The sequence below is a fragment of the Rhinoraja longicauda genome, chromosome 25 (assembly GCF_053455715.1).
Source record: "Rhinoraja longicauda isolate Sanriku21f chromosome 25, sRhiLon1.1, whole genome shotgun sequence".
Classification (NCBI taxonomy): Eukaryota; Metazoa; Chordata; class Chondrichthyes; order Rajiformes; family Arhynchobatidae; genus Rhinoraja; species Rhinoraja longicauda.
The window spans coordinates 31,071,261-31,087,688 of NC_135977.1; the positions used below are offsets into that span (position 1 = coordinate 31,071,261).

Sequence of the window (16,428 nt, forward strand, 5' to 3'; positions counted from 1 at the left end):
CTTACTTTGAAGTTACTGGTGAATTCTAAGAAGAGTATAATAAGGTACGGTTTGAACTTTAGTTTTAACACCAGTACAGGTGCAGAATATATTTTGCAGCGTGACTGAATTGCTACTATGTATTGATTTCACTGCCACATTCCAACAAAACTAAATGCATGTCTGTAAATATAATTCCGTTTTATTTTGACCAATATTTGCATACCTGTCAATATACAAGGCGATGACACTGCACAAATTTTGGCTTTAAGGTTTATATACTTTTTTTAAAATCTGCTTCAAACCAAATTCTCAAAACTGCTGGCAGCTGTTAAATTTGCAAATTACTTTTTCGTATGCACTGTCTAGTTAGGGAAAAGATCTTGGTTAAAATATGCAGATTAGGTTTTGGCACATTTAAAGCCCAGACTGACGCAAAACTGAGGAATCTGTGGCATTTATTGGTTTTAGATTTCCACAGAACCAATGCCCACTTACCACTGGAGCAGTAAAGATGGGCAGTTATAAAATATAGAAGAATTAATCAAATCTCAAACTAGCAGCCGCACTCTGGATATAATAACAACATTGTAGCATATCCCAAGAAAGTGCATAGGAATTTTTAATTTTGTTTTAATAACCCCATCTGTTCTTGATTTTATTTTAATGAGCATTGGACAAAATACCAATTAAAGCCAGTTTCTAAATAAGAACATTTTAAATATGTTTAATTTGTCAGTATCATTCATCACAACCAAAGTATTAAGCACTAAGCTTCAGCTACAACCATATTGCGGGCAACTTGAAATGCAGCAATAAGTGAGCTTAGCTGGATTTTCTCACTGGTTCCTGATGCTAGTCTATACCTGTGAAAATAAAGGAAAACGTCAACATTGTTCAGAATCACAGCCTTTAGCCAAATTTTATTTCCTCAATCTCTGGGTAATGTTTAATACCACTTTTGTTTTTAGTTATTTTTAGGACATCAAATAGTGTATCAGAACAACAGGGTAGCAAACCAATGCAATACAAATCAAATACTCTGGTATATTACTTAACTTCTCAAAGCAAGTTGTGGCATTGACCACTTAATATGCTCCAATGAGATTTTTTAAAAATCCTTATTTATTCATTAGGATTGAATATATGGAAATCAGCCTATATGTTAGATTCCTATGTGATAAACAGCCAGTTTTGATCGTTGTACTCTGTTGTACATAGGATAGCTTTTGCAATGATCAAAACATTCCACATAAGGATTTTGGTTGGGAAAAATGCAGTTAACTGGTGAACCAAGGTGTGCACTTCCTCCACAAAACTCTGAAATTTGAAGGTGAATGATATTTTTCAATGTTTTTAAGTGGATTCCCTGTTTTTTTCTTCTATGCCAAATGATCTGATTGAGCAAACATTATCAACCTTCTACTTCCAGTAACTCTTCATGTGGGAATATGATCACCAAATGTTAATTGGCTGTGCATCATGGAAGGAGTGGAACAGAGGCAATGGAAAGAAATTGCATCATATTTAGCTGTAAGCCCAGATGTCTGATTGGAGATTATTGCTAGTATTATTTGTCTAGCTGCAGAAATGTTTTCCAAAACAAATGGGAAACAAGAGTATACCATCCAGCTCCTTAAGCCTCTTCCCGTTTTCAGTAAGATCAAGCCTGATTCTCCACTCTTTTTGCTTCCCTTGGTCTAAGAGCTATTAAAGATTTGAATTGCCTTCAACAACAAAAAGTGACTGTTCAAAGAAGAGGCGGTTCAACCTTCTCCTCAGCTTAGTCCTTAGTTTTAATGCTACAGCAATGGAAACAGGCCCTTTAGCCAACGAACTGCACCAAGCATCGATCACCAGTTCACACTAATTCTGTCATCCCACTTTCTCATCCATGCAGTAGGGGCAATTTTAGAGGCCAATTAACCTATAAACCTGTCCCTGAGATGTGGGAGGAAACTGGAGCACCCAGAGGAAATCCATGTGGTCATAGGGAGAATGTTCAAAATCCATACAGACCGCACCAAAGGTCAGGATCGAACACAGGTCTATAGCACTCTACCAGCTGTGTCACTGTACCACCCAAATATAGTCAATTCCCTTCATGATAGGGGACATAATCTCCACTTCGCTCCTGTTAAATCCTTTTAGGATCATGAACAGAATCAATTCAAGCCTATTAAGTTTACCCAGCCCTGCAGAAGTCTTTGATGGCTAATTTCCCAAATTGTGAAAGTATAGTACTTAAAACAGGTAATATTTGTTCTTATGGTCTCTTCCTTCCTCCGTGTTTTTATATATGCCTGCTACCTAAATTTGTGTCGTTCTGAGCAGAGATTACCTAATAATTATGAGATTAACAGTGCTTTTTTCCCATCTGTTATTGCTCCTGCTGAAGTAACTACCACACAGTTCTATTAAGAAATTTCCATCATAAAAGGTATCAAGACAAAAGAGGAAAGAAAGTAATTTTACTATATCATTATAAACAAACTTTCAAAAGAGGAGCCCAAGCTTCTAGAAACTGCTAAATAAAATTCTTAAAACAATTTCAAAGATTGCTATTCAAAAATATTTGACTCCTGGCTTTAAGTCTTTCATTTCATATTTTGAGGCTCAGTGAAACTGAAGTAGTTTTCATAAAAAGCAGCAAATAGTTAAAATCTGGAGCATACTATCATGGATTGTTGTGGAGATAGATTCAATTGCAGCATTTAAAAGGTATAAGATGAGTAACAAAAGAAAAAGCACTAGTGTCTGGAAGGAAGGTTGACAGCTGGTGGCCTCCACTGATGATTGAGATTGTTTCTTCTCCAACCCTCATGCTTAAATCACCTATTCTACCTGTTTATAAACCAATCCTCAAGTACCCACTTAAAGATAACAAATTTGAAGTTACTTACTCGATATCCGCCATCTTGATCAATAAATGAATACGAATTGAAGGTGGTAAATCAACTGAAAAATAACATCATAATAAGATAAATCATAAAAGCATCTGATTTGTTTTTTTAAGTAGAGTTCTCAATGTGTTGGAATGAAACAGAAGTGAGACCCAAGAGATTGCAGATGCTGGAATCTTGAGCAAAAATACTACTGGAGGAACTCAGCGGATCAGGCAGCATTCTTGGAAGGAAATGGACAACCTACTGAAGACGGGACCAACCCGAAATGCAGTCTGTACACTTCCCTCCATGGAAGAAGGGTCTCGACCTGAAATGTCACCCATTCCTTCTCTCCTGCGATGCTGCCTGACCTGCTGAGTTACTCCAGCATTTTGTGAAATAAATCCCTCCATAGGTGTCGCTCATAATTCCTCCAACTCTGTTATTTTTAAACAAAAGTGACATGGATGGCTGAGGAGCATGTCCCATTGGAAGATGTATTATGCCAATCGATGATTAGTTATTTGAGTTCAATAGGATAGGTGGTAAACTACAGAACTATAATCCAAAATTCCCACAACAGCAATTTGAAAAAAAAAAAAAAATACATTTGGATTTAAAAGGTGAAACTGATTGGATATAAAACAAATTTATTGAAACATTCAACATGTCAGGAAGTTTCTATGAAAAGGTGACCAATGTCAATGTTTCAGTTTTGAAGGTTGCAATGACCCTGAGGATTTCCAGCAGTTGCAGTGTTTTAATTTTCAAAATGCTTTGTTTAGCCCACCAGTCCCTACATTTACACCCTTTATCAAGGCAAGAAATACATGGACGCTATAAGGAAATTTGGTAAATTTATTAGAATTACGTAAATCCACTTAATAGGTTGATTCTACAAAAGTGGGGAAAAAAACATCAATGAACATGTGATAAAGTGGCAAGTGAAATTAGAAAAGAAAATTTTGATCCAAGTGGCAAGTTTCAAAAAACATTTTGGGTAAAAATGGAAGGTTGACCATTATGGCTTCGGGAGGACATCTGAGACTATCTATCTAACAGCTACTAATTTTGGAATAATGGTGATACAGCAGATAAGTAACAAAGGTCAAAGCGGAATATTACCATTTCTTTCTATCAGAATCTAAATGTTTAGAACAGAAATAATCTTAATGCACAAAGATAAAGTTGGTAATCTACAATTAGGTGTTTCAAAGTGTTCAGATTTAGAAAGATTGCGATCAACAATATACACAAATTAACCTGGTATACAAACCATGACAACGAGTTAAAATGTGGCATATTCCTGGAACAAACTGTTAATTCAGAAACTGATACAAGTGGTATGATCGAGCATGATGCAGATTAATATCTGCTAAAGATAAATAGAAAAATTGAGAGGAACATATTCATAATTTATTAAATTATATTCTCAAAAGCCACCTGGTGGTTCCTCCTACAAGTGAACATTTTGTTGTTATGGAAACAGCATTGGTCTCCAGGGAGACAAAAGCTTGAAAACATCCAGCATCACCCAGCAGATGGTGTCAGTTTGAGGAACTGGTCTCTGCTAAGTATTTGACTGCACACAGCTGTAACAAAGCTATCAAAGTATACTGTTTACTAAATGCAACCTTGAGATTTCCCCAAGCATCTTCTCTAATCTATTGCAACATGAAATACCAGGTTAAACACAAGGCACAAAGAATGGAATGATTCTTAATCCACTCTGAGTATAATAAATCATAATATCATAATTTAAGCAGTGTTTTGCATTTCACCGTAGCATATTCATGTTACTGGTGTAATCTAGTCAGATCCGATTTTAATATATAGAATGACATCATTCAAGATGCTTTGGATTGGGGCACCTTACATTCATCGTATTAAAGATAACATGTTAATTTCAAAATTAATACTGGGGTTGGTAGGGAGAAACAAAGTGCTAGGATTCAGGGAGAAGAACTTCAAGCCCAGATTAGCTACCCTAAATAGAATATAAATTAAAATTTCACTCAAAAGATGACAATTTTAAATCTCTTCACTCCACCTAACCAGGGGATCACCCATCCCATTTTTTTGCAAAAAATTGCAAAAATCAAGTTCTACTTCCATGTTGAGTGACTGCACGACTTTTGCTTGCCTAGTTTTACTGTGGCTGTGGGTCTGGCAGGACTTCTTAGTGACTTTACACTGGAGGGAAGCAAAAGCAGAAGGTGGAAAAAGAGGGAAGAAGAATGGATGACCATAGGTCATACTCACAATGCATTATCAGGGAAATCCATTCATTCTTTAACTTCATTAAGGAAGTTGTCTGGGCAACTCTGCCTGAAACTGCTAAGCTACGATGGGCCTTAGCCTCTTTACAATTTCCAACAGAGGCCCCATGCAAAAAACAAAATATTTGGCTAAAACTCACCTCTTTGATTATTGTTTTGGCTATCTGCTGCAATATTTCAAGTAGATTTCTGTCTGTACTTTGATTTCACAATCCCTAAGTAAGAATTTACTACTTCAAAAGGCACAACTAAACTTTGATGTTGATGTAATGACACCTTTCAAATATTTGGTAAGGAGAAATATACAGGGACTGGGGAGGGAGATTTATGGGAGAGATAGTGCAGACATAAAATTTGTCCTTTACTACATTTGAGCCCAGTGTTGAAAGAGCTTGAGATGCAATGGAAGAGGTGCTATAATATCTGAGCTACTGTAGTTTGGGCAGCTTCTCAGTTTCATTCAAGTTAGTCTGTGGCTGCATATCTGGCAATGGGCTCTGATCCTTCAGTGTGAAAAAGATTTATGCGGTAGGGTCAACTCTGAATGGCTGTTATTCTAAATCTGTTATCGCATCCAAACCTATTCTTGACCCATTTGTTTTCTTCAGAGATGCTGCCTGACCTGAGTTATAAAGTCATAGCGTGCAAACAGGCCGTTCGGCCCAACTTGCACACACTGTCCAACATGTCCCATCTACGCTAGTCCCACCTGCCTACGTTTGGTCCATATACCTCCAAATCTGTCCTATCCATGTGCCTAACTGTTAAACGTTGAGATAGTCCCGGCCTCAACTACCACCTCTGGCAGCTTGTTCCATATACCCACCACCTTTTGTGTGAAAAAGTAAACCCTCAGATTCCTATTAATTTTTTTTCCTCTGGCCCTTGATTCCCTTACTCTGGGCAAGAGTCTCTGTGCATCTACCCAATCTATTCCACTCATGATTTTATACACTTCCACAAGATCATCCCTCATCCTCCTGCCCTTCAAGGAATCCAGTCCCAGCCTAAACCTCTCCCTATAGCTCAGACTCTAGCCCTGGCAATATCCTCGTAAATCTTCCCCATACCCTTTCCAGCTAGACAGCATATTTCCTTTAACATGGTGCCCAAAACTGAACACAATACTCTAAATGCAGTCTCACCAACATCTTATACAACTACAACTCCCAACTTCTATACTCAATATGTAAGAAGGAACTGAAGATTCTGGTTTAAACCGAAGATAGACACAAAAAGTTGGAGTAACTCAGCGGGACAGGCAGCATCTCTTCTCCAGAGATGCTGCCTGTCCCACTGAGTTACTCCAGCTTTTTGTGTCTATCTTCTATACTCAATACTCCAACTGATGAAGGCAAATGTGCCAAAATTCTTTTTGACAACCATATCTACCTGCGACTCGACCTTCAAGGAACCATGCACCTACACTCCTAGATCCCTCTGCTCTACAACACTCCCCAGAGCCCTACCACTCACTGTGTAGGTCCTGCCCTTGTTCTGTTGACTTCCCAAAATGCAATACCTCACATTTCTCTGTATTAAATTCCATCAACCATCCCTTAGCCTACCTGGCCAATCGATCAAGATCCTGCTGCAATTTTTCACAACCTTCTTCACTATCTGCAAAATCACCCACTTTTCTATCATTAGCAAACTTGCTAGTCTTACCATGTATGTTCTCATCCAAATCATTGATGTAGATGACAAATAGTAACGGGCTCAGCACTGAACCCCGAGGCACACCACTAGTGTTAGGCCTCCAGTCCAAGAAGCAATCTGAGTTACTCCAACAGTTTGTTTCAATTTTGACTGTTATTACTACTGGGAATATAAACCTTGCTCCCTTTTCAGTTGGCAAAGGGAACAAAATCAGAATGGGGAATAGAGGTTGCAGTAGAGTGATAGAGGCCATAATGGTTGGTGGGGGGAGGGTGATGAGGTACCAGTGGGAAGAGAGGTCAGGGTTCTATCACGCATGCCATATGTTCTGATTATGCGGTGTAGGACTGGGCAGGTCACTAGATCTAAGCCATCATCCACCCCACCACTCTTTAAAAATAAGACATGCCATCTTTCAGATAAGTGCCAGATCAATCCTATATTGTGAGATCTCCTGCACCATAAAACCAACAGGGAGACTTGGATCAAACGCCTCACCCAAAGCTTCTCTAAAATGGCGTGTGTTCCAATTTGAAATGTTGCCACTCTACCCAGAGAAGGTAACCCGTTGGTAAAACTGCCAAGATGGTCACATAGCTGCAAAACAGAGCCTACCAAACATCCTAATTTATAGCAGGGGCACTTGAGGAAAAGAGCACAGAACAATTTTCAATTTCCCACTGAAATGAAATTTGCCTCTCTTCCAACTCTGCACCCAGCCTTACCACACACCACCTCCACAAAATAAAATTGAAGCATAGCCGCTGATTATGACGTGGGATTTATCACTACACAAAAAAAATTATTAAATGAACAATATTTAAACAAACATGCAAGTTTGAAATAAATATAGTACATTTGTTCCACTCAACTTTTACTAAACATTATTTAAAGTTGAGTGTTTTTTGTAATTCTTGAGCTCAATCATTGAATGGCGGTGCTGGCTCGAAGGGCTGAATGGCCTACTCCTGCACCTATTGTCTATTGTCTATTGATCTTTTCAAAATGTTTACTTATTTACAAAATATCATAGATCCATTTATTTTGCTATCATTTAAAAGCTCCAAGTTGCTAAGGAAACACTATTAATTTAAATATATACACTGCAAACACAGTGATACTAGATCATGGAATCATTTATGTTCTGCAGGCAACATTGTGCAGCAGATTTCCTTGTTCCTGTGACTGCCTGGATATTTGGTGCAAATGGGCAAGAGAGGAAAGTTCCGTACTGATATGGATTTTTTTAGCGACTATATGTTGCATAATTCAGGCAATCCAATAGCTCAGGTGGAGTACAACAATGTCCATTATTAGGTCCATATTGGATGCATAATTTCATTAGTGTAGCATGAATATGCTCACTTTACTTACAAGTAACGAAAACCAAAACAAGTTCAGGTTAGTGCAAAGCCAATTAATAAAAACGACACCAGATATAGGAAACAGAAATTGGGTGGATAATCCCGACTAAGGAAAAGATAACAAATAATCGAATGTTTCCAAATCTAAGTTAAAGATAGATTTGGAGAGAATTCTTCAAGAGATAGGATTTACTCACCATTTGGAAGAGAATGGACTACTTGGAGATAGCGAGGATGGCTTTGTACGCAGCAGGTTGCGTCTCACTAACTTGATTTTTTTTGAGGAGGTGACAAAGGATCGTAATGAATGTTGGCCGTTGGAGTTTGTATACATGGACTTTTGAAAGGCTCTTGATAAGGTCCATCATATTAGGCTGATCCAGAAGATTAAGAAGCACGGGATTCACATGGACTTAGTTGCATGGATTCGGATCTGGTTTATTCATAGAATACAGAGGGTTGTAATGGTAGGTAGATATTCTGGCTAGAGGTGTGTGATTAGTGGTGTTCCACAGGGATCTGTGCTGTTTGTGATATATATAAAAGACCTAGACGTAAATGTAGACGGGCTGGTGAGTAATTTTGCTGGCGACACCAAAATTGGAAGAGTTGCAGACAGTGAGGAATGTAGTCAGAAGATACAATGGGATATAGGTCAGTTGCAGAAATGGGTGGAGAAATGGCAGATGGGAGTTTAACTTGAGCAAGTGTGAGGTGCTGCATTTTAGGAAGTTGAATGTGAGGAGTATACAGTTAATGGCAAGACCCTTAACAGCATAGATGTGCAGAGAGATCTTGGAGCCCAATTTTATAGCTCACTAAAGGAGGCGGCACAAGTACAATACAATACAATATATCTTTATTGTCATTGTACCCAGGGGTAGAACGAGATTGAGAATGCGCCTCCCATACGATGCAATAATTTAAGTAATTTAGACAACAGCTAACAAGTAGATAGGGTTGTAAAGAATGCTTATGGTATGCTTGCCTTCATTGCTGGGTGCATTGTGCAATATAAGAGTCAGGAAATCATGATGCAGCCAAAAAGAACTTTTGTTAAGCCGCATTTGTAGTATTGCATGCAGTTCTGATTGCCCCCATTACAGGAATTACGTGGAGGGTTTGGAAAAAGTGCAGAGGAGGTTTGCCAGAATGCTGGCTGGATTAGAGGGTTACAGCTACAGGGAGAGAGGTTGGATAGACTTTGATTGTTTTCTCTGGGATGTCAGAGGTTGAGGGGAGACTTGATAGAAGTATATAAAATTCTGAGGCATAGATGGGATAGACAGTCAGAATCTTTTCCCCAGGATAAAAATGGTTAATACCAGAGGCCACAACTCTAAGACGAGAGGGGTAAAGTTTAATGGAGATGTGCTGAGCAAGTTTTTTTTAAAAACAGAGTGGTGGAGGCCTGCAACGCATTGCCAGGGATGGTGGTTGAGGTAGATATAATATTGGCATATGAGAGGCTTTTGGATAGGCACATGGAAATGCAGGGAATAGAGGAATATTAATCTGCAGTTTAACAACAGCTGGGCAGAAAGACAAAAGTCAGATTACAAATTTCAGGTGAGCCCATGTGGTGCTAACACACAAAAACCTCTCACAAATGAGTGCAAACAGTATCTTATGATGTTTACAAAAAAATAAACTAAATTGCAACATGCAACAAACCTAAAAGTTTTTGTTTCATTAGATTCAATCCTCTTACCTCTATGTACAAAAGTATGAACCTCAGTCAGAATGTCATGCAGAGCTAAACCTTTTAATGTCTTTAATTCCATGATATCTGAAGAAAAAGTTAAGAAAAAGTTTAAATAAAATCTTAAACTAAACATCCCACTAATTCACCCACGAATGAAAAAATACTATTGTAGCCTGGGAAATTTGTACGTGTCCATTACACATAATGAAATTTGCTAATCACAATTTTTTCCTTGTGCACAGCATTTGTTTCGGTATTCCATCATCACAATAACAAGAACATGTGGTAAGTTAAAAAGATGATGCAATGGCATGTTATTCCAAAACTTAAAGAAGACGGCAGCTGGGCACACTGTATCTTTTGCACTTGACGATAGGAAGGATAGAAGTCAAATTAATTGGAATGTTATCCAGCTAGAGAAAATACAAATATGAAGTAGGACATGAATGAAAGCTGCTCCATGTAGAAGAGATTTAGCTATGATTTGGTGGAGTTGTTTAAAATTTTGATTGGTTTAGAGTACATAGACGGACTGTTTCTCATGATTCACAGACACAAGATTAAATACAATTCACGACAGGCACTAATTGATAAAGACTTTGATCATCTTCATCTCACTTTAACTCTTCTGGAAATGTACTGTTATATTGTGTAATTCCTTCCTCACATAACCACAATCATGGTCCACTTGTTGGCACTTCCATTCTTTGAACTGCCGTATTCAAAAGGAATCTCTATTTGCTCTATAACATTATAGCTAAACATTATTTCCTTTCTCCCTTTTCCACAATTCCTCTGCTACCTCCCTGACTATTTTCTAGCCACCCACTATAAACCATCTGCACGGCAAGTCCAGTAGCAACATCCAAGTTTTACTTCTTTCCTTCCCACCTTTCAGGATCTCAAACTGCCCTTGCCGATAAACTACCAATTGTTTTGAACTATTTGAATTTAGCATCCTGTAATTACGATTAATGATGTGGTTTCCTCTATACTTATCCTTTCAAATATAGGTAATTCAATTGTTTCACAGAATTTGTCAGTTCAGTCCACAAGAGTAACTCGATACTTCTGGTTGCATGCCTTTTCCATTCATCTCACCTTCATTCTATCCTCAGTTCTTGGCATTCTAGATTATACTTTCGATCTGGAACTCTACTGGCTTCTTTCTTTCACATAGTTCAACAATTTCAGATCATAAACACTGCATTCACTTTTTTTGTGCAGTTGGAGCTAGTAATGAATCTGTACCTTCTCTGGGTCCATCATTACTTTCTACTTATGGTTTTTCCTTTCATTTATTTTCTAGGTTAACCTTCACTGCATAATCTTTTTGTTCTGTTTTTCCTCTGCTTTTCACATTCTCTCCCTTCTACACACGTTTAAAATGAAGTTAAATCCCATAACCTTTTTTAATTGTGATGAAAAGACATTAACCTAAAAAGGCAATTCTTTCCCATGTTCAACAACAAAAGATGCCTGATCTGGTCAGCATTTCCATTTTTTACCACCAATATTGTGTTCCATCCAGCACATTCCATTCCTATCCCAGTAGGGAAACAGGACCTTTCAGACCAACTCGTCCATGTCGACCAAGATACCTCATTTAAGCTAGTCCCATTTGCATGTGTTTGGCTCATGTCTCTCTAAACTTTCTTACACATGTAAGTGGATGAACTAGTTGGACAGAATAAACTGTTTCCATGATTTAGTTTCTATTAATTCTGATTGTTGTTTTAATCTAAAAAGAAATGCACTGTTGTGTTATACAATCTTGTCTGGTTTCAATTGAAAGGATACTCTTATATGCAGTGGTGAAGTCTTTGTTGAGCATCCAATCCAGGATGTTTGCGATATCTGACTTCAGTGGATGACCAGTGCAGGTGTACACTGCATCCTCAGTGACTTTGTCATATGCCATGTTTGTGCTCTGTCAATTGAGACCACAATCGGATTAGTTTCAATGTGATCAAGAAATAACCAACAATTGTAATTCCTGTGCAATGTAAGAAAACTCACCTGTAAAATATTTAAAGATCGTCGCATGTCACCATTGGAAAGTGTCAAAATAGCCTTTAGTCCATCTGGAGTTATGTTGACTCTAATGAAATGATCACAATTTATTTTTCTTAATTTATCAATTATTGCATTTCAAAAAATAATCCAGCTGTTTCTTATAAGGTAAAGTATACAATAGATTATCAGTGACAAATCAGCAAGTGTATATTTCCCTGGGGGAGTGAGATAATTTTTAATCTTTTGGATCTATGGAAGATTTTGCTGATGTATATCCTGGTAACATCCTAATCTGGGCCTGATTGAAGTGAGGAAGATAGATAACATTTGCTTAAAGTAGAGAGTACAGATGCTGTAAACTTGAAAACAAAAGAATGTTGTAAACACTGAGATCTGTGGAGAGAAAAACAAAATTAATACATTTAGCGGATTTGTTATCATCAGAACTGATGTCAGAATGAAACTTCACCTGCCATTTCCCCACCCATTTTTGTAGTTGATCTAGATCCCACTGTATACTCATGGTTTTCCTCACAAATTGCAAGCCCAGCAATCTTGGTATCATCTGCAAAACTTACTAACCAAACCATCTACATGTACATCCAAGTTATTTATATAAATCTCAAACAGAGGTCCGAGCACAGCATTTAGATGGACATATAAATGCGTTTAGATGGACAAGGACTGATTACGGATAGTCAACATAGTTTTGTATGTGGGAGGTCGTGTCTCACGAATCTTATTTGAGTTTACTTTGGTAGGTTAGAGCTCATGGGATCCAAAGAGAGATAGCCGAATGGATAGAAAATTGTCTCCATGGAAGGAAGCAGAGGGTGATGATGGAAGGTTGCTTTTCGGACTAGAGGCCTATGACTAGTGGTGTGTCTTAGAGTTTGGTGCTGGGCGCATTGGTGTTTGCCACCAATATTGATGCTTTGGATGAGAACATGATCCAGAACATGAGAGCATGATTAGCAAGATGTCACAAAATGATAGCACGATCTTGATTGGTTGGGTAGGTGGGCTGAGGAATGGTTGGTGGATTTTAATACAGAGAAATGTGAGGTGTTGCATTTTGGGAAGTAAAACCAGGGCAGGACCTACACAGTGAATGTAGGGCTCTGGGGAGTTTTGTAGAGCAGAGGGATCTAGGAATGCAGGTACATAGTTCCTTGAAAGTCTTGTCACAGATAGATAGGGTGGTTAAGAAGGTTTTTGGTACATTGTTCTTCATCAGTATTGGTATCAGCCAAAAGTCGGTGAGCCTCGATCGCCTCGTGGCACCACGAGAGAAGAATGAGGAGGAGATAAGACTTTTCTTTGCCTTCCATCACAGTGAGGGTGTGCCTGGAGCAATCACTGTGATGGCTGTTCGTGTTAAAAATTGTAATTGTGTGTCTTGTGTTCTTTATTGTCTACTGCCGGACCCTGACGTGAGACGACGCTGGCGCTATTTGTTCGCCGCTTCTCCGTCAGGACAGTTCGTTTGTTTGTTTTTATGTCTTGAATGTTTTTGTAAAGAGTCTTTGAGCATCTGGAAAAGCACTATAAAAAATAAATGTTTATTATTATTATTATTATTATGGAAGTTCAGAGGTCATGTTGCAATTATGTAAGACATTGGTGAGGCCACAGTTAGAGTATTGTGTTCAGTTTTGTGCACCATGTTATAGGGAAGATGTCAAGCTGGAAAGGGTGCAGAGATTTATGAGGATGTTACAGGACTCGAGGGCCTGAGCTAAAGGGAGAAGTTGAGCAGACTCGGACTCTATTCTTTGGAGTGCAGGAGATTGAGGGGTCGCCTTGTGACGGTGTATAAAATCATGAGGGAGAAAGATAGAGTGAATGCACGGATTTTTACCCAGAGTAGGGGAAGAGAACCAGAGGTCATAGGTTTAAGGTGAGAGGGCTATGGCTGTATAGAACGAGTGGCCAGAAAAGGTAGTTGAGGCAGGTTCTACCGCAATGTTTAAGAAACATTTAGATTGGTTGATGGATAGGATTAGAGGGATATGGGCCAAACGCAGGCAGGTGGAACTAGTGTAGTTGGGACATGTTGGTTGGTGTGTGCAAGTTGAGCCGAAGGGCCTATTTCCACGCTGTATGACTCTATGACACAGAACCCTGCGGAACTCTGCTGGTCACAGGAATCCTGTCTTCCAGTAAGCCAGTTCTGAATCCATATGACCAAGGCACGGCTATTCCCAAGCATTTTAATCTTTATCTTAATCTGATCAGCCTACTATGGGGGACTTTATCAAATGCCTCCATAACTAAAATCCATACGGACAATATGCACCATGCTACTACCCTCATCGATAATCTTAGCTTAAAAAACTCAATCAAGTTAGTAAGGCATGACCTGCCATGTACAAAGCCATGCTGACTATCACTAGTTAAACCTTTCTTTTCCAAATGGGAATAAATCCTATCCTAAAGAATCCTTTCCAATAGCTTCCCTACTACCAGTGACGTGAAGCTCAATTTCCTGGATTTTATCTACCTCCTGAAGCAAACGAACATTAGGTAGGTACAAAATGCTGGAGTAACTCAGCGGGTCAGGCAGCATCTCTGGAGAGAAGGAATGGGTGATGTTTCAGGTCGAGACCCTTATTCAGCAAAAAAACATTATCTATTCTCTAATCTTCCGAGATCTCGTCTGTGGCTAGAGAGGATGCAAAGCTTCGCTGATCTCCTCTCATGCCTCTCTTAATATCCTGGGATAGATCCCATCAGGCCTTGGGGTTTTATCCATTTTCATGCTGTTCAAGGTCCCCAAGGTCTCCTTCTTAGTTGCTAAACTGTGCTTGCGTGTTAGTATTCTCCACACTGACTCCACTATCCTCGATGTTCTTCTTCTTGGTGAAAACACATGCAAAGTACTCGTTTAGCACCTCATCTACTTCCCCTACATCTAGATCTGCATCTAAGCACAAATTCCCTCCTTTATTCTTGAGTCACTGGTTACTAAGATAAACATTATTAGAGGTAGAGTATTGGATGTTTTAACATTAAAAAGAATTTGACCAACGGTCAAAACAATGGCAAATGGATCCTAGGCAACTCAAATGTGAAATTATCCAGCCTGGGTCTATGAAGGTCAAAACAGAGTATTTTGTAATTGATGAATTTGGAATCAATGCAAGTTCAAATGATCTGAGAGATGTGTATTTTAGATCATTAAAATTAAATGACATTAATAATATTAAAATACAATAATTCAAAGGGCTTGTGAAATGCTGGCCTTTCTATTCCCCTATGTCCAGTCTTCATGAGTACAAACCCTATAAAAACCACACCATGACCAGCTTTGACTTGGGCTCACACTTCTCAGAATTTTTTCTAGGCCCCAGAGGAAATGCAGAGTGGATTTACCAGAATGAAACCTAGTCCAAAGGTTAAATTACAAAGAGGGATTACATAAAACTGAATCGTAAAACTCGAGGGGTAATCTGATTGGTCTTTTAATATAGTCATGACAAATTGACAAGACAGATAGAAATAAACTGGCTCTGCTGGTTATGGAGTCAAGGACCAGGAGTCAACTAACTGAAAAATTAGAGTCACATCTTTCAGGAGCAAATTTAGGAAACACTTCTTAACACATAGAAAAATGGAAAAGTGACAATTATTGCTATGCCAATAATTGAATTATGCCAATAAACAGAAAGGTTTAGAGAGATCTGGCCCAAATGCAGGCAGGTGGGACTAGTGTAGATGCGGCATCTTGGTTGGGCTGAAGGGCATGTTTCTGCATTGTATGACTCCAGGACTCTATGACCCATCGTGGATTTATTAAGAAAAATGTATCTGTCCGACCAAATCAATTCTTTGTAACAGACTGAAATAAAAATAATGCAGTACAGACTATAACTGAACTTTCAAAGCAGCATTTGATGAAGTACAGCCCAGTGGACCTTGTTGCGAAATAGAAGCATGTGGTATTAAAGCTACTTTTTGTACCCATTTTGCTAAAGGATAGGAGTTGGGGTGAGCAGAGATCAAATACAAAAATCAGGAAATGCTAGAAATATTCAGCATATCAAGCAGCACCTGCGGAAAGGGAAACTGAGTCAATGTTTCCTTTCTGAGACCCTTGGTCAAAATCAGATTTGAAGAAGGATCTTCTTGATCTGAAAAGTTAAGTGTTTCTCTTTTCACAGTTGCTGTCTGACCTGTCGGGTGCTTATTGCATTTTCAGGTTTTTTTCCCCATTTCCAGTATCTGTAATGATTTTATTATAAGCAAAGGAGTGGATGGGAAAGAGTTGCAGCTTCCAAAAGCTGCACAAATAGACTTTTTGTAAAAATGCTGTTTTTTTATGGCATTAGAATCTACCCGTTAATCAACGATGCAATAAGAACATAGTGATTGCAAAATTATCTCCTCTAAAATATCATTTGCAGGTCTCTACCAGTTAGAACATCGAACAATACAGCACAGGTACAGACTTTTCAAACCCACCGTCCGATTGATTCAAGATTCAAGAGATTCAAGATATCTTTATTTGTCATCCAAAAAACAAGTTTTTTGGACGAAAT

General features: G+C 38.5%; 1 protein-coding gene across 2 annotated transcripts in view; it reads right to left on the reverse strand.

Annotated features, from left to right (window-relative positions):
- Positions 1–165: 165 nt before the first annotated feature.
- Positions 166–16,428, reverse strand: part of rfc5 (replication factor C (activator 1) 5) — a 42,831-nt gene continuing 26,568 nt past the window's right edge. For both annotated transcript variants that reach the window (XM_078421755.1, XM_078421756.1), the window contains exons 7-11: positions 11,891–11,972; positions 11,672–11,801; positions 9,878–9,955; positions 2,883–2,937; positions 166–845 (exon numbers count right to left, since the gene is read on the reverse strand). In XM_078421755.1, coding sequence (XP_078277881.1) covers positions 749–845; positions 2,883–2,937; positions 9,878–9,955; positions 11,672–11,801; positions 11,891–11,972 — 442 coding nt within the window. In that variant the 3' untranslated portion in view covers positions 166–748. The remainder of the gene's footprint in view (positions 846–2,882; positions 2,938–9,877; positions 9,956–11,671; positions 11,802–11,890; positions 11,973–16,428) is intronic.